The following is an 18,606-nucleotide window of genomic DNA, read 5'->3' on the forward strand; positions in this document are numbered from 1 at the left end:
ACTTTTATTCTTAAATAACTATAAGAAGTTATTTTAAAATAGTTGTCAGTTTATTAATATATTTATATTTAATGTTTTGCATGACAGGATGAGCTTAAAAGACGTTCAGTGTCAATAGATGATACCCCAAGGGGTAGCTGGGCCTGTAGTATCTTTGACTTGAAAAATTCACTTCCTGATGCCTTGCTTCCCAATTTACTTGATCGAACTCCAAATGAAGAAATAGACCGTCAGAATGATGACCAAAGGAAATCAAACCGTCACAAAGAACTTTTTGCTTTGCATCCATCACCAGATGAGGTATAGATGTTTGCATATAAAGAAGCAAATGATTATTAAAATTGATCTTTTGGGATTATGATTGATGTATAGTATTTATTACAAAATGTAGGGGATAAAGCAACTGAAACATAGCTGTAATTTTTATAAATGAATACATTTTATACTAGTGAATTTACTATTCTTAATGAGTAACTTATAATCAAATGACTTCTGTCTGTGGATAAATAGGTCATTCTTTTCTATGTTCTATTGTGAAGACTAAAAGTATTAGATTAGTAAAGTAAGTTCTTAAAAAAATAAAATTAAAGAGTTGGAATATGATAAGCATATTCATTTTGATGTTGCTTTTCAATTTGTAGGAAGAACCAATAGAACGGCTTAGTGTTCCTGATGTACCCAAAGAACATTTTGGTCAAAGACTTCTTGTAAAATGCTTATCACTCAAGTGAGTATTTATTTATTTTACTTACAACTTTTATTTTCCAGGATAAAATTTTAGTACTGATGTAACAAAATCTGAGTAGATTTTATAGTTGCATTTGTGTCCTTTTGAGAAGTATTGTTCTACATGTCATTTTAAATACTATTCAGCATTCAAACGTATATATGAAGCTGAGCCTACTGTGTAGCAAACATAAAGTCAACTTTTAAATTCTGTATATCATTTTAAGTGCTATTCAGCATTCAAACCTATGTATGAAGCTAATCCTAAGATACATATGAAGCTAAGTCTGCCGTATAACAAATATAAAATCAAAGAGTTGATTTTACAGTAGGCTTTGATTTTTGAAGATTTTGAAATATGTATTTTTTCCTTCTTTAAAAAACCTACATCTGATTTCTGCTAACATCATTGAGGTGTTATATTTACATTCTGCTTTACAAAGTGCTTTCTGTTATTTCATGCTGTCATGTTAATATTATAAGTTTAATTATTCATTCTGACTTAAGAAAAAAGTTTCAATTCATAGAGCTTTCTGAAGCAAGCAACTCTTAGGGACAGACCATGTCTATATATAATTCTGGCAGTTTCTTTCCTTGAAAGCTAAGGCTTTGTATATTTAGTTAGATTTATTCAGAAACATGTTAGATAGATTAAGTGCATTGAATCTTTTGAATAACAGGACACCTAACATCAGTTCTTACTTATAATCTTATTTTGTTTTTTAACAGCTTTATCGTGATCTAATTTATATATCATAAAATTAACCCTTTTAAAGTATACAAGTTAGTGGTATATATTCACAGAGTTGCACAGCTGTCATTACTGTCTAACTTGAGAACATAATCATTACCCCAGGAAGAAACTCCATACCTGTATCAGTCTGCTCAGGCTGCTATAACAAAATACCATAGAATGTGTAGCTGACACAATAGAAATTTATTTCTCAGAGTTGTAGAGGCTAGAAGTCAAAGATCAGGGTGCCAGTGGGTTGGTTTCTCATGAGGCATCTCTCCCTGGCTTGCAGATGGCTGCTGCTTACTGCATTCTCACATGACCTTTCTTCTGTGTGTGCACAGAAAGAGGGAGGTCTCTGGTATCTCTTTCTCTTCTTATAAGGATACCAGTTCCATGGAATTAGTTCCCCAGTCTTAGGACCTCATTTAACCTTAATAAGCCCTTAAAGGGCTTATTTCCAATTACAGTCACATTGGGGGTTAGGGCTTTGACATATGAATTTTGGGGGATGATATATTTCATATCATAACAATACCTGTTAGTAGTCACTCCTTGTTCTCTCTTTTCCTCAGTCTCTGACAATCACTAATTTTCTTTCTGTCTCTATGAGCTTACCCATTCTGATTATTTCATGTAAGTGGAATTATATGTGGCCATTTGTGTCTGGTTTCTTCATACAGCATAATGTTTTCAACGTTCATCTATGTTGTAGCATATATGAGTCTTTTTTTGTTGTTGTTTTTTTGTTTTTTTTTTGAGATGGAGTCTCACTCTGTTTCCCATGTTGCCCAGGCTGGAGTGCAGTGGTGCGATCTCGGCTCACTGCAACCTCCGCCTCCTGGGTTCAAGTGATTCTCCTGCCTCAGCCTCCCGAGTAGCTGGGATTACAGGCGCATGTCAACACACCTGGCTAATTTTTTGTATTTTTAGTAGAGATGAGGTTTCACCATGTTGGCCAGGATGGTCTCGATCTCCTGACCTCGTGTTCTGCCTGCCTCAGCCTCCCAAAGTGCTGGGATTACAGGTGTGAGCCACTATGCCCAGCTGAGTAGTTCATTTTTTTATATGACTGAACAATATTCCACTGTGTGGATACACCACATTTTGTTAATCCATTTATCAGTCAGTGAGCATTTGGGTTGTTTCTACTTTAAAAAGAAAAATAGCTTTATTGAGGTATAATTCACGTATTATGTGGTTCACTCAGTGTATATTCAGTGTACAATTCGCCAGTGAATTCACCCAGTTCAGCAAGCATACAATTCAGTGGATTTCAGTATATTCTTAGATCTGTGCAACTATTATTACAATAAATTTTAGAGTTCTTTCATCATCCCAAAAAGAAATCTCATATTTGTTAGTAGTAACTCCCTGTTTTCCTCAACTCCTCCATCTGTAGGCAACCACTGTCCTACTTTCTGTCTCTACAGATTTGCTTATTCTGATTATTTCCTATAAATGGAATCACGCAATATATAGTCCTTTTTGTTTTTTTTTAAACTTAGTTTTCATAGTGTTTTTAAGATTTGTGCTGTAACATGTGTCAGTACTACCATTTCTTTTCATTGCTGAGTGATATTCCATTGATGCATATGCCACATTCTGTTTATCTATTAATCAGTAATGATTGCTTCCACTTTTTGGCTGTTACAAATTAAGTTCATAATTTGTATATAGGTTTTTGTGGGACATGTGTTTTCATTTCTCTTGGGTATACACCTAGGATAGGAATTATGGTTAGTATAGTAACTCCATGTTTAACTTTTGGAGGAATTATCCAGACTGTTTTCCAAAGCAGCTGCACCATTTTACATTACCACTAGCAAGTTAGGATGATTCTAATTTCTTCACGTTTTCACCAATATTTGTTATTATCTGTTTTTTTTTATCATAACCATTCTAGTGGATGTAAAGTGGTGTGTCATTGTAGCTTTACTTATGATCTTCTTGATTAATAAAAGTTTAAGTTTGTTATTTCTCTCTTAGAGAAATAAAATATAGAATTTTTTTTTGTAGAGCTATTTTCTTTAACTTTTGTTTGTCTCTCATTAAAAATTCTAAAGTAAAAAAATAAAATTCTAAAGTAATAATTATATACATCTGATTTGTCTATGATAAGAAAAGTCCAGGTTTAAAGTGGGGAAGAACTTGAGGTCACAAAAGTTCAGAAACAGTCAGAAATGATAGTTTTACTTTAGCTAATTATAGAAACTGATATATTTTTGAAAATCATTTCTCTTACATTTTGTTCCCTAAGAACAGCCTTCCTTTATCCTGGATGAGAACATTATTTCTACTATTAAGAAGACTATTAGTCAGTAACATAGTGATTTATACCTTCAGGGGAGTATCTTCTAGGCATGGTCAAGTTGATACGAATTTAGCCAAGAAATGCTAAGAAATCATAATTTCCCAGAAGTAAGTGTTCTGTAGCTAATTTTACATTAGGGCTGTTGCTCATCCTGGTTTTAATGGGCTACAAGGGAAAGAGCTTGGCACGCAAGGAGGATGGAAACACTCCTGCATAAATGCCTAACACCAGATTTCATGAGAGTAATATTAGAAATAGTAGTGATATTTGTTTGCTGCAACTTCGGCTCTGGCAGGGAAAAGTCAGACAGGAAACAGGAAAAAATAAAAAGAGAAAACTCTTGAGAAGTCCAGGTCATAAGCTTTCCAACTATATGTGTGGCTCAAAAAATTCCAAGGCAAAAGTTTAGTTTAAAGTGGTTCTAGATTGCAGTGGCCCTAGGTACCTGGCAGAAGCATACATCAATTGATTGTTTTTAGAGGAATTCACTTTAAAAATCTAGGCCTCAAAATATTTCTACAGATTAAGTTTCAGCTCCAGTCGTAAATCAACAAACATGGCAAAACAAACTGCAGACCTGAAGAGGACTACCAATCAGATTTAGAATATAAGTACTTTTAATATGTATAAGTAAATAATTATTTTAAAATATTATAAAGGAACAAGAGACTCTTAGAATTGACCAGGAAGATTTTTAAAAGATTCATTTGATCTTTTTCAAGATTTTATAATTAAAATTATAAATCCATTTAGGTGGGCTCAACATAGATTAGATAAAACTGAAGACTGAGTAAGTGAACTTGATAAAACTGAACAAATTTATACAAAATGTACACAAAGATGTAAATAGATGGAAAATAAAGTGATATCAACAAAAAGTCTAATTTGAATTCTAGAATGGAAATAACTTCGGGAAGAAGAAAACAATTATTGAAGAGATAATGGCTGAGGATTGTTCAGAATTTATGAAACATAGTAGTAACTCTCAATTCTGGATGTCTAGTAGGATCTAGGAAGAATAAATAAAAAGAAATTCATATCCAGACTAAACATAGTAAAAATGGAGAATACAAAACCAAGAAACTATATTAAAAGTGGCCAGAGAGAAAAAGAGATCCTATGCAAAGAAATTACAATTAGCCTAACGGCTGATTTATCACAGCAGCAATGGAAGCCAGAAGACATTGAGTGTTATCTTCAGTGTTGTTAAGAGAAAATAATTGTTGACCACAAACTTCATACCTAGTGAAATTACCTTTCAACAAACACATTCTTGAAGCAGTTAGTTTTTGCTGCACTGTAAACCACCTTAAGATGTAATGTTTTAAAACAACAAATGTTCAGTATTTCTCATAATTCTGTGGGTTATCTGGGTAGTTCTTGTAGTCTGGGCCAATTTGGTTGGGACTGGATGATCTATAAAGGAGTTACGCATGTCTGGTAGTTGGCAGGCAGGTTGGTCTAGGAGTCTCTCATTTATATATTTGGCAGTTGGCTTAATGTCAACTGGGAAAGTAGCTATGCTTTTCCCATTGTCCAGTGGGCTGACCTGGGCTTGTTCATGTAGTGGTGGAAGGGTTTTCAGAAAAAGGAGAGTGGAAGCTGTAAGACCTCTTGTGGCCTTGGATTAAAACTCTTACAGCATATCATTTATTGATCAAAACAAATCACAAGGCTAGCCTGAATTCAAGGTATGGAGAAATGGACTTTTCTTAATGGGAGGATCTGCAAAGAATTTGAGTTCATTTTTTTGAAATCTGCAAATGATGAGGTAAATAACTTTTTATACTGAAAAAATTGTTAGTATTTTCTACAACATTTTATCACTAAAAATGTAACTTCTGAAGGAATTACTTCAGGAAGAAAGATTTTAGGTAGAAGAAGGAATGATGAACAAAGAAAGAAATTGAAAAACATAAAGGTAAACCTGTGTTTGCTGTAGTAGAGTCTAGTTTATGAGGTTAAAATAATTAAGGTAGAACTAAAAATCAATAACACAATGTATAAATTGGGGGTCGATTAGGGTTAAAACATTCTACAATCCTATTGTTTGGGAGAATAATAAAGATATTGATTAATATTTTAAAACTTAACTGTGTACTTTAAAAGTTCTTGAGTAACCATTAAAAAAATAGAAATGTAAATTATAGGCAAAGGAGAAAAACTGGCTTGAAAGTGGAGCTATAAGTCAGTCCAAGAGAAAGAAGGCAAGAATGGAAAAACACTTAGAAAAAGTAGAACAGGCCAGGCACAGTGGCTCACGCCTATAATCCCAGCACTTTGGGAGGCCGAGGCAGGCAGATCACCTGAGGTCAGGAGTTTGAAACCAGCCTGGACAATATGGTAAAACCCATCTCCACTAAAAATACAAAAAATTAGCTGGGCATGGTGGCGTGCATCTGTAATCCCAGCTACTTGGGAGGCTGAGGCAGGAGAATCGCTTGAACCCAGGAGGTGGAGGTTGCAGTGAGTAGAGATCACGCCATTGCACTCCAGCCTGGGTGACAGAGCAAGACTCCATCTCAAAAAAAAAAAAAAAAAAAAGAGAAAAAGTAAACAATAAAAATAAGCTGCTAGAAATGAATCCAAATATAAGTCTTAAGAATAAGTATAAATGGACTAAACTTTCCATTTAAGAGACAGATTATCGGACTGCCATAATAAAAAAAAAACCCAGTTACATGTCTTTTATGAAAGAACAGGCAATCCATGTAAAACATAAGCACCCAGAAAGATTGAAAGTAAAAATATATATTAAGATATAATAGCAAATATTAACCAAATGAAAGTTGAGGGAACAATATTAACATCTTACAAAATTGACTTTAAGTCAAAACAAAGGGTCAACACATATTGATAAAATGTTAAAAACTGTACTATAATTGTTTGTAAGCAAATATGAAAACACACCCAATTTACCCTTTCCCAGGTGGCTGCCAAAGTTGGGAGGGGGAAGGCCCTGGTGCATGAGGCTGAGGCCATCTCCGGGTTGCCCAGCGGCCATTGTGGCCAAGCAGGTACTTCTGAGCTGGAAGGTGGTGATCATGTGTTGCGAGGGCATCCACATTTCTGGCAATTTCTACAGAAACAAGTTAAAGTACCCGGCCTTCCTCTGCAAGTAGATGAACACCAATCCTTTCTGAGGCCCCTACCATTTCCAAGCCCCCAGCCACCTCTTTTGGTGGACCATGTGAAGCATGCTGCCCCACAAGACCAAGTGAAGCCAGGCTGCTTTGGACCACCTCAAGATGTTTGATGGGATCCCACTCCCCTATGAGAAAAAGTGGATGGTAGTTCCTGCTGCCCTCAAGGTTGTGTGCCTGAAGCCTGTGAGAAAGTTTGCCTACCTGGGGCTCCTGGCTCGTGATGTTGGCTGGAAGTACCAAGCAGTGACAGCCACCCTGGAGGAGAAGAGAAAGGAGAAGGCTAAGATCCACTACTGGAAGAAAAGACAGCTCATGAGTCTATAGAAACAGGCCAAAAGAACATGGAGAAGAAAATTGACAAATACACAGAGGTCCTCAAGAGCCATGAACTCCTGGTCTGAGCCCAGTAAAGACTGTTTATTCTTCATGCTTGGCCTGGCCTGCCCGTCTTTCATTGCTTCCCTGGGATGTGGGGGACCCAGGAGGGGCAGTCCAGGTGCCACAGGCAGCCTGGGATGTAGGAAGCTGGGGTCAAGGAACAGACCTTAGTCACTGCCTTTCTATAAGGTTACTTTAAGCCACTCTAAGAATTGTGCAGACATAATTTGTCTGTGACCTACTTGTTCATGAAAGAATTTTAGAAGATCAATAGTAGGAACAAGCAGCTACTTTGGTTTCAGTAGTAGTAGCAAAAGGGAGCTGGAACGCTATTTGGAGGGGAACTCTACCTTGTGAATAGGGCATCTGTTTTAACTTCCCACCTGGTCATATGCTATACTCTGTAGCTGTTAGAATGTGAAACAACGCTTGGGGGACAGCATGAGTTTGCTGTTGTACAAAGGGTATTTACAGACACATAGACTGGGAACATGTGCAACCAAGAGGTTATAGGCGTTGCCCTTGCTCCTTCCCTGTATTTTGTGATCAGAATCAAATAAATTACTTTTAAAGGGAACAAATATGCACACACACACTTAATTTTTCCTTTGTTTTTTTTGAGACGGAATCTTGCTTTGTCACCAGGCTGGAGTGCAGTGGCAGAATCTCGGCTCACTGCAACACCTCCGCCTCCCGGGTTCAAGTGGTTCTCCTGCCTCAGCCTCCCTAGTAGGTGGGACTACAGGCGCCTGCCACCACGCCCGGCTAATTTTTTGTATTTTTAGTAGAGACGGGGTTTCACTATGTTGGCCATGTTGGCCAAGATGGTCTCGGTCTCTTGATCTCGTGATCCACCCGCCTCAGCCTCCCAAAGTGCTGGGATTACAGGAGTGAGCCACCATGCCCGGCCCACACACTTAATTTTTAAAAGACCTAATAAATAAGTCACATCTTATTTGTAATGTCTTACAGTAGGCCTTTGGTGATTAAAAAATGTTTTTTTCTTTCATTGTTGTAAGCTCAACATTTTAAATAAGTGAATATGTAGAGTGGTACATTTATAGTGAATAAAAAATACCTGTTTTGCACGTAATAGCCATTGAGTATTGCTCAGCAAGTAGCATTTCTTGAAACATGCCTATGTTTGATAGTATAGAAATAATGTGGCATTCTTTTTTTTGAAGTTACTCAAATTGTGTACTGAATCCATGAGGAATATACTTTTTTTAAAAAAAAAAAAGAAAAAACTCTACATGTACATTTTTGGCAGTATAAATTCTTGTTGAATTTATAAATTCTTGTCTACTTAAAGTAGAGCTCACTGGATTTGTGTTGGTTTCCTCAGTTTATTTTCTCCAGAGTTCCGTCCTTTGTTCATGATAGTAATAATATGGACCTTTAAATACTGTTTAAGAATATTATAAAGTTATTGGCTGGGCCTGGTGGCTCACACCTGTAATTCCAGCACTTTGGGAGGCCGAGGCAGGCGGATCACCAGGTCAGGAGATCGAGACCATCCTGGCTAACATGGTGAAACCTCTACTAAAAATACAAAAAATTAGCTGGATGTGGTGGCGCGCGCCTGTAATCCCAGCTATTCAGGAGGCTGAGGCAGGAGAATGGCGTGAACCCAGGAGGTGGAGCTTGCAGTGAGCCAAGATCGAGCCACTGCACTCCAACCTAGGCGACAGAGCGAGACTCCATCACAAAAAAAAAAAAAAAAAAAAAAAAGAGTATTACAAAGTTTGCACTAAGTTACACATTGGGATACTAATTTTCTTTCTTTTAAAATTTTTTTTTAAGAATTAGAAATTGGATCTTGCTGTGTTTCCCAGGCTGGTCTTGAACTCCTGGCCTCAAGTGATCCTCCCACCTTGGCCTCTAATTTTCTGAATAAGTAAATTAGCATTTCACTTTGATCTGCTTTTGTTTATTTTTAGCTGAATCTGCAATTTATATGAAAATACAAAGGGCCAAAAGAGGCAGGACAGTTTTGAAGAACTTTATTAAAAAAAACCCAACCAGATATGAAAACTAGTATGAAACTATGTAATTAAGATGGTATAGTATTGGTACATGATTAGACAACTAGAGCACTGGAATAGAGGAAAGAGCTAGAAAAGTCTGTACTTGATAGATTCCCACTTTATGTACAGTAGTACTCTACAAACATGTAAACATTTTGCCAAATGAATGCTGTTAATATTATGTAAAATTATTTCATTAAACATTTATTACTTCAACTAAAAAAAAGGAGCTAAAAAAAGACCCACATGTTTATGCATTTTTGATTTGTAATAACAGTGGACATTTTTTATAGTATGGAAAGGATAATCTTTTCAATAAATTGGCAAGACAGTTGGATATCTGTTTCTCTCCCCTGCTTTCCTCTCTGTGTCTATCTGTCTTGTCTATGTATGTGTTTCTCATACACACACACACACACACACACACACATAATTTGTATCATGTGAGGCAGTGGTCAAGTTTCCTATTTTCATATCTATATATATGAATATATAGATATGAAAAAAATATATTCATGAAATATATGTATATTCATGAAAATATATATATTCATATATATAGATATGAAAATAGGAAACTTGACCACTGCCTCACATGATACACAAAATTTTTTTTACAGATTGATAGTAGACATAAATGTGAAGGACAAAATGGTAAAGTTTCCAGACGATAATGTAGGGATTATCTTTATGATCTTATAGAAAGAAAAATATTTCTTTGACATGACACAGAAAGCACTACCCCTAGAAGAAAACATTGACACATTTTACTTCATTAAAATGGACAACTTTTGTTCGTCGAAAGACGCAAGAGAAGATAAATCATAGCGAAGGAGAAGGTATTTCCAACACATATACTTGGCAGTGTGCTCATTTCTAGAATGCATAAAGAACAACAAATTGCTGAGGAAAGAGTCAAACGATAAATAGAAAAATGGGCCAACCGAAAATATCCAAATGGTCAGTGAATATATGAAAAGATTCCCATGAAAAATCCAGTGGGATACCGCTTATTTACTGGATTGGCCAAAATAAATGGACCGACAGTATCAAAAGGATGCAGAGTAGGTTTTGTAGAGGTTGACACGTGGACAGGATCACCAAGATCTCTTTTAATTTAACTTGTAGTTGGGTTTTACTAAGGGATGTATCAGCAGGAAGTTAGAGGGTAGAAGAGAGTTCCCTGCTGAGTCACTTAGATCTGTTGCCTCTTTCTTTCCAAGGCCAGTTTCTGTGAAGGACCTTTGGTATAGCTATCCTTTCTAGTTTTTGGTTATTACTTCCATGTTCTCTTTTAGGTCTATGGTTGGTAATGACTCTTGCTTTTGCTAGTCCCGGGGAATGGCACTCTCTGTAGTTGTTTCCTCAAGATCCTGTCCAAATCCTTGTAAATGTCCCTTTATTAAACTCTCACACTAATGTAAATATGTTGTGTATTTTCTACAAGGTCCTCAATTCTCTTTTAATACAAAATATGCAATGTGGAGCAGGGTTATTACAATGTCAGCACTATTGACTTTTTTGTCTAGATGGTTCTTTGTTGTCAGGGACTGTCCTGTAAAGTGTAGGATGTTCAGTCATATGTCCAGCTTCTAACTGCTAAGTGACAGTAATACTCCTGTAGTTTCGATAACCAAAAATGTATGTAGGTATTGCCAAATATTCTTTGGGGGCAAAATTGTCCTTCATTGAGAACCGCTACTCTAGAGTTTTAGTTAACCTCACATTATATATTATTTCATTCAACAAATATTTACTAGATGTTTACTGTATGTAAGTCATTTTTCTTAGAAATGAGTTAGACATCTCAATTAAGTATACAATTCTGCCGGATTCATATAATGGGAATTACTATGCCAGCATTAAAAATGATGGTAAGAATAATATTTATAACGTGAAAATTTGTCCACAAAATGTTAAGTTAAAAAAGCAGACTACAAAGTATTATGTATACTGTGACACTGTTTAAAAAAATTCGTTTGGCAAGTCCATTTATGCATAAAGTCTAGATGGATTAGGCATTAAACTGTTAATTATGATTCTTTGGATGCTCCTGTTTTCCTCTGAATATTCTAATGTGTTTTCTAAGATTTTTACATTGAATATATTATTTATAATCTGAAAAAACATTAGGCTTTTATTTTTAAAACTTATTTAAAAATGAACATCTCTACATATATAAGTGACCGTGTTAGAAAGTGATTAGTGCCTCAGAATGGACATAATATGTCATTAGGCTTTTAGACAATTTGAGTTTATTTGTAGCTGGATAAATTAATTAGGATTAACTAGAGAAGATAAGGTTGATTTGGACTCTGAACGACATGCATAGAACAGTGTATTTCAGGAAGAAGTTTTAATATAGGCAAAGGCACAGGTGTTAGAAAAGTGCCAGGTATTGTGATAATTTAGTTTTGGAATCAATTTCTCTCCAACTGTGTATTTTATATTTATTTTTAAATTGTTTTATCCTTTTTCTTCATAAAGGTTTGAAATTGAAATTGAACCCATTTTTGCAAGTTTGGCTTTATATGATGTCAAGGAAAAGAAAAAGGTAAGATTATATACTTTGACCATAGTCATTTGTCATAATCATTGGTTTCAGAAACCTGTTTGTTTTATAAGATTGATTTTTTTGAGAACTGTTAAACATAGATCTTTCTAAAAAGGAAATAAAAATTTAATTTATTAGAACTAGTTAAATATTTTCTTATAAATTACTGTAATTGAAAACAGGTTATTGTTTCACTGAAAGAGTTTTAAAAGCAAATAGCAGAAGCAACTTTAAGAAATAGAAAAGACAATACAAGAAAAGCACTTTTGGCAAGCAATACATAACGATAGGAATGACAATGACAGTGAATTTTTATTGACATGATTTTCAAATTCTCACCAGCGCAAGCTCCGCCCCCCAGGTTCACGCCATTCTCCTGCCTCAGCCTCCCGAGTAGCTGGGACTACAGGTGCCCGCCACTACGCCCAGCTAATTTTTTTGTATTTTTAGTAGAGACTGGATTTCACCATGTTAGCCAGGATGGTCTCGATCTCCTGACCTCGTAATCCGCCCGTCTCGGCATCCCAAAGTGCTGGGATTACAGGCGTGTCAGAAGGTTATTTTACAACATTTCTTAATTTAATATTCTAAGACTAATATGTAGTAGAAACTTGAAGTGCTGGCCTTGTGGCTCACATCTGTAATTGCAGCACTTTGGCAGGCCAAAGTGGGAGAATTGCTTGAGGCCAGGAGTTCAAGACCGGCCTGGGCAACATAGTGAGACCCCCCATTGCTACTAAAAACAATTTAAAATTAAAAAAAGAAAAAAGGACACTTGAAGTGCCTTCAGTGACTTCTGCTGCCAACACTAGACATATTATGGATTTCTTTAATGGAATTCTGCTCTAGCAACTCTTATTTGCTAACTCGAAACTGCTGGGATATTATTCATAAATTTTTTTAAAACTCAATTTGGAATCCATCATCTCAATGATAATTTCTTTGTATACTTCGTTAGAGATTACTTTTTTTTTTTTTTTTTTGAGATTGAGTCTTGCTCTTTTGCCAGGCTGGAGTGTAGTGGCACAATCTTGGCTCACTGCAGCCTCTACCTCCCAGGTTCAGGTGATTCCCCTGGCTCAGCCTCCCGAGTAGCTAGAACTATAGGTGCACGCCACCATGCCTGGCTAATTTTTTGTATTTTAGTAGAGATGGAGTTTCCCCATTTTGGCCAGGATGGTCTCCATCTCCTGACCTTGATCCCCCCGCCTCTAATTAAAAGAATTTGGAATATGGTTGTTTAGAATATGCTTATTATGTTTTCCAAATAGCTTGTTTACTTTTTTTACTTTGATTTAGGTATGTAAAGATTGGTCTCAGTGAAATATATACTTTACATTAGAGTATAATATCCTACTATCTGTAGATAAATAAGTAATGTTTTTTTGAGAATTATTTAACATGAATGTTTTTAAAAAGAAAATAGATATTTAATTTATTAAGATTAAATGTTTTCTTATTATGATTACTGTAATTGAAAACAGGTTATTGTTTCATTGAAAGAGTTCTAAAAGTAAGTAGCAGAAGCAGCTTTCTTTTAAGAAATAGACACTGTAAAATGTACAGATTTTAAAGTTTAACATATTAATGTTTTTTAGATTTCAGAAAACTTTTATTTTGACCTTAATTCTGAGCAGATGAAAGGGTTGTTACGTCCACATGTACCACCTGCTGCCATTACCACCCTGGCAAGATCAGCAATTTTTTCTATCACTTATCCTTCCCAAGATGTTTTTCTTGTAATAAAGGTGAGAATAATGTTAAATATATTTGTTTATTTTGTAGTGTCTGTATACTTGTCTGTCAGTATTATAAACTTTTCAAGGGCTAAGATTTGACCTTTATTTTTTTTTTCATCTTAATATTCTTTAACACAATATTGGACATACACAGTAGGTGCTACCTAATTTTCTTGAACTCTTTATTAGAATTCTTCAGTGAAACAGAACTAATAGGAATATATATATATATATGTATATATCATATCTGTTTTGTTTATTGTAGTTTTTAACTACATTTTCATATCAGGAAGTATGAGACTTTCAACTTTCTTCTTTCTTCCCTAAATTTGTTTTGATTATTCAGGGTCTCTTGAGTTTCCCTATGAATTCTAGGATGGGTTTTTCTATTTCTGCAAAAAAAAAAAAAATCATTGAGATTTTGATAAGGGTTGCATTAAGCTTATTGATTGCTTTGGGTAGTTTTGACATCTTAATGATATCAAATCTTTTCAATCCATGAACACAGGATTTCTTTTCATTTATTTGTGCGTAATTTAATTTCTCTCAGCAATGTTTTATAGTCTTCAGTGTATATAGATCCTTTACTTTCTTGGTTAAGTTTATTTGTAAGTATCCTACTCTTTTTGATGGTATTATAAATGAAATTTTTTTTTCAATTTCCTTTTTCGATTCCTCATTGCTAGTATGTAGATTTTGTATCCTGTAACTTTGTTGAATTCATTGATTAGTTCTAACAGTTTTTTTTGTGGCATCTTTAAAGTTTTCTACATAAAAGATCATAGCATTTGGGAGATAATTTTACTTCTTCCTTTCCAATTCAGATGCTTTATGTATTTTTCTTGTTTAGTTCTCAGGCTTGAGCTTCCATTACTATGCTTAATAGGTGAGGCTAAGATGGGCATTCTTGTCTCATTCATGATGTTAGAGGAAAAGCTTTCAGTCTTTAACCGTTGAGTATGATGTTAACTGTGGGCTTTTCATGTATGGCCTTTATTATGGTAGCTTCTTTGTATTACTACTTTGTTGAGTGTTTCTGCCATGAAAGGGTACTGAATTTTGTCTGTTCTACAGCAATTGAGATGTCATATTTTTTTTCTGTCATTCTGTTAATGTGTTATATTGATTTTCATATATTGAACCATCCTTGAATTTCAGGCTTTTTAAAGCTTAATCTTAACTTTTTTTTGCCTTTGACAGCTAGAAAAAGTCCTGCAGCAAGGAGACATTGGAGAGTGTGCAGAACCATATATGATTTTCAAAGAAGCAGATGCCACCAAGGTAGAATGTTATGCTTCTCATTTCCCCCACTTATTACTATTGTAACTTGGGAGAATGCTATACAAAGCATATTAAAGAATTTTACTAGTACTATATTTTTTTCTGTAGGCCCGCTTTCTATCTTCCTTTCTTCTTTATTTAATTTGTCACCTAGCCTTGTCATATGCTGTGGTATTCTTTAAAAATCTCTTCTATCTCAAAACTGATTCTTTAAATTTTTTTCTTCATGGAGAGAACTAAATTAATTCAGTTTAACTCCTGAATAATTAAAGGTTTTCTTTATTTATAAAATCGTGATATTGATAGAACTTTTCCTAGCAAAATAGAAGTATTCTTGGCTTCCATCTGACTGCAGATTATTAAGGAATATAGTAAAAATATAATAGTCTTTAAAAAAAGAAAATACAGCCTTTTTTTGCCATCAGATGGCTAATTTTTAGATTTTTTTTTTCTTTTGAGACAGAGTCTTGCTCTGTCACCCAAACTGGAGTCCAGTGGCAGGATCTTGGCCCACTGCAACCTCTGCTTCCTGGGTTCAAGTGATTCTCCTGCCTCAGCCTCCCGAGTAGCTCGAATTACAGGCATGTGCCACCACACCCAGCTAATTTTTGTATTTTTAGTAGAGACGGGGTTTTATCATGTTGGTCAGGCTGGTCTTGAACTCCTGAACTCAAGTGATCCACCTGCCTCAGCCTCCCAAAGTGCTGGGATTACAGATGTGAGCCACCATGCCCAGCCTAATTGCTAGAATGTATATAAACTTATAAAAGCAAAAAAAAAGTTGGATAATTGATAACAAATTTCAGATACTATGGGTTAGCTACAAGAATACAAGTGATCTTTGGGTCTTTGAACACAAAATTTAATACTGGAACTTCCGGGAGAAGTATGCTTGAGGAATACTGGGTAAGCAACCCAAAACCAGAAAATGTTTTGCTGTTTTCCCAAGGTTCATAACAAGAACTGAGCTTTTTCTGTAGATCTGAGCACATGATATTCTTTTCTTGATCCTTGATTACCTGGCTGAACTAATGGTTAAAGTATAGTATTCTGGCTGTCCCCAGGTTGTCATTTTACAAATTAAATTTGCTGTGTTACATAGTGCTCTTAAATGTACTAGCAGCTTATTCTGCTCTTTGCTTATATTTACATACACTGATAGAATTAAGTATATTTGAAGTATACTTAAAACAAGGAACTGTTTTAAGGGTATAATAGAGATAGTAATAAATAGTGCTATCATTTAGTTATTGTTTCATCTTTTTCTAGCCCTGAGTCCCAAGGTAAGACACTGTCATAGTGTATACTTCAACATCCCATCTGCAAAGAGTATATGAGAGACGTAGTATAGGTTTTTAGTCTTGAGTGTTGATTGGCTTTTGCAGGCCACCTCGTGATGTTTGTTTCAGGAGTAGCCTAAAAGTTGAGCCAGCCTCAAGATGTCTTCCAGATATGCTTGTACTATTAAATATTTGGACCGTTAGTATTTTTCCAGCATTTAGTCTTCTTCTAATACTTTTTACTTTCCTTCTTTTGTTACATCTCTGAGCTTGTTTATCATTGGCCTATTCGTGCTTCCCCACTCTTAACTCATGGTTGTTGTAAGTTAGGGACTATTTCAAATTTGCTCAGCTACTTCCATCTTTTATAGAGTAACAAAATTTAACAAATTATAACCTAGAATATTTTGTAGTTACCAGTTGCTGACTAGACCATGGTTATACTTCCTAAAACAATACTTGCAATACATAATACATGTTTGGTACTTGCTCTCTTCTCCCCAGAATAACATAATCACAAACAGAAATTTCAAAGACCTGCTCTGCACATATATTTGTAGAATGTGTTGAGTTTGTTCACTGGTTAAGATATTGCACTAATACTTCATCTCTGTAAGGTACAGATTTTTTTTCTCTGCTGAGAATTGAGACTTCTCATCCTTTTCCTTTATGTAGTATGAAATAGCCTTTAATTGATTTCTTTCAAGTATAATCATATAATGTATAAAGTTCTGTTTTGCAGAATAAAGAAAAACTGGAGAAACTGAAGAGTCAAGCAGATCAGTTTTGCCAAAGGCTTGGGAAATATCGCATGCCTTTTGCTTGGACTGCAATCCATTTAATGAATATTGTTAGCAGTGCTGGGAGTTTGGAAAGAGATTCTACAGAAGTAGAAATCAGTACTGGAGGTAAGAGTGTTTCATACAAAACATTTCTAAATGTTTACTTTTTTCTTTTTTTTTTGAGATGGAGTCTCGCTCTGTGGCATAGGCTGGAGTGCAATGGCACGATCTTGGCTCACTGCAACCTTTGCCACCCGGGTTCAAGCAATTCTCCTGCCTCAGCCTCCTGAGTAGCTGGGATTACAGATGTGTGCCACCATGCCTGGCTAATTTTTGTATTTTTAGTAGAGATGGGGTTTCACCATTTTGGCCAGACTGGTCTCGAACTACTGACCTCAAGTGATCCGCCTGCCTCGGCCTCCCAAAGTGCTGGGATTATAGATGTGAGCCACCATGCCTGGCCTCTTTTTTCTTATATAAGCTTGTTTCATTTGTAGACTCTGCAATGTAATATTGCATAAAAAGGATTTTCTTTTTTCTTTTTTCGCCTTTTTCTCATTTAACACCATTATTAAGATATAATTCACATACCATATAGGTCACCAATTTAAATTGTACAATACAGCAGATCTTCAAATATCTCATTTTGTTTTTTATTTTTTATAATGTTAATGAGGAAAAGAATTGATTCCTGGCTGGAACTACTGTCTGTGTAGAGTTTGCATGTTCTCCCCAAGTCTGTGTGGGGAGTTTTGGGTACTCATTTCCTCCCCAATCCCAAAGCTGTGCTCATGAGGTGAATTGGCATGTCTTAAGTGGTAGCAGCGTAAGGTAACGTGGGTGTGTGTGTGTGAGTGCACCTGTGATGGAATAGCGTCCTGTCCAGGACAGGTGCCTGCCTGTTGTGCAGGACCCCTATTGACTTTGTTATGTATAGCATCATATCAGAGAGGCTGAAGAAGAGATGGGGAGCCAGAAAATGAGACATAGGGTTTACTGAGGGAACTTACATGCAGAGTGGCAAGCTGGACCAAAAACCACAGCCACTTGAAAAAGCATGCGGTTTATGTAGCATTTTCACTTAGCATTCTCCCCCTAGTAACTTCCACCTGGAAACCCTCATTTAACCCAAAACAAAGGGCCTTGATTCCATTTATGGCCTAGATTTCACTGGATAGGCTAGAAGTTCAGATGTCCTTATCCTCATAGATAAGGAATGAATCTTCAAGTTTGGCCACTCCCAGGTTCCTTAGCTCGGAACTCCGAATACACATTCTTTTTAGACCATAGGGTCATTCTCAGGGTTTGCTTAAGTTACTGCTGTCAGGTGCATTTGTCATACACTGCCTTCTTTCCTGCGCTGCTGGAACAGGCTTCGGCCACTTGTGACCTTGAACTGGGATAAGTGGGTAAATAATTATCCTACTTATTTTTATTAATCTTTCTTAAATGTATGTATAGTGCACATTTATTTGAATGTTTAATATTGGAAGTGTTTTGAATATTTAGAAGTTTGATGAAGTTTTTGTGACCAGAAATATGCTGTAGGGACTTAACTCTTGCTTATATTGATTAACATATGGTAAAATTGATTTGTTAGACAACGTGTTGCTTGAAGTCACAGTTTTGAAGAACTGATACATGGT

The 18,606-nt window shown here is 35.6% G+C and overlaps 1 protein-coding gene and 1 pseudogene across 10 annotated transcripts in view; both read left to right on the forward strand.

The window, feature by feature from the left end:
• Positions 1-18,606, forward strand: part of DOCK7 (dedicator of cytokinesis 7) — a 246,694-nt gene that overhangs the window by 43,918 nt on the left and 184,170 nt on the right. For all 10 annotated transcript variants that reach the window (XM_055235422.2, XM_055235423.2, XM_055235424.2 and 7 more), the window contains exons 6-11: positions 88-300; positions 642-727; positions 11,812-11,878; positions 13,477-13,626; positions 14,818-14,898; positions 16,921-17,086. In XM_055235422.2, the coding sequence (XP_055091397.1) occupies positions 88-300; positions 642-727; positions 11,812-11,878; positions 13,477-13,626; positions 14,818-14,898; positions 16,921-17,086 (763 nt within the window). The remainder of the gene's footprint in view (positions 1-87; positions 301-641; positions 728-11,811; positions 11,879-13,476; positions 13,627-14,817; positions 14,899-16,920; positions 17,087-18,606) is intronic.
• Positions 5,539-8,034, forward strand: LOC129458946 (large ribosomal subunit protein uL13-like; annotated as a pseudogene).

Source organism: Symphalangus syndactylus, chromosome 19, assembly GCF_028878055.3.
Source record: "Symphalangus syndactylus isolate Jambi chromosome 19, NHGRI_mSymSyn1-v2.1_pri, whole genome shotgun sequence".
NCBI classification, from domain to species: Eukaryota; Metazoa; Chordata; class Mammalia; order Primates; family Hylobatidae; genus Symphalangus; species Symphalangus syndactylus.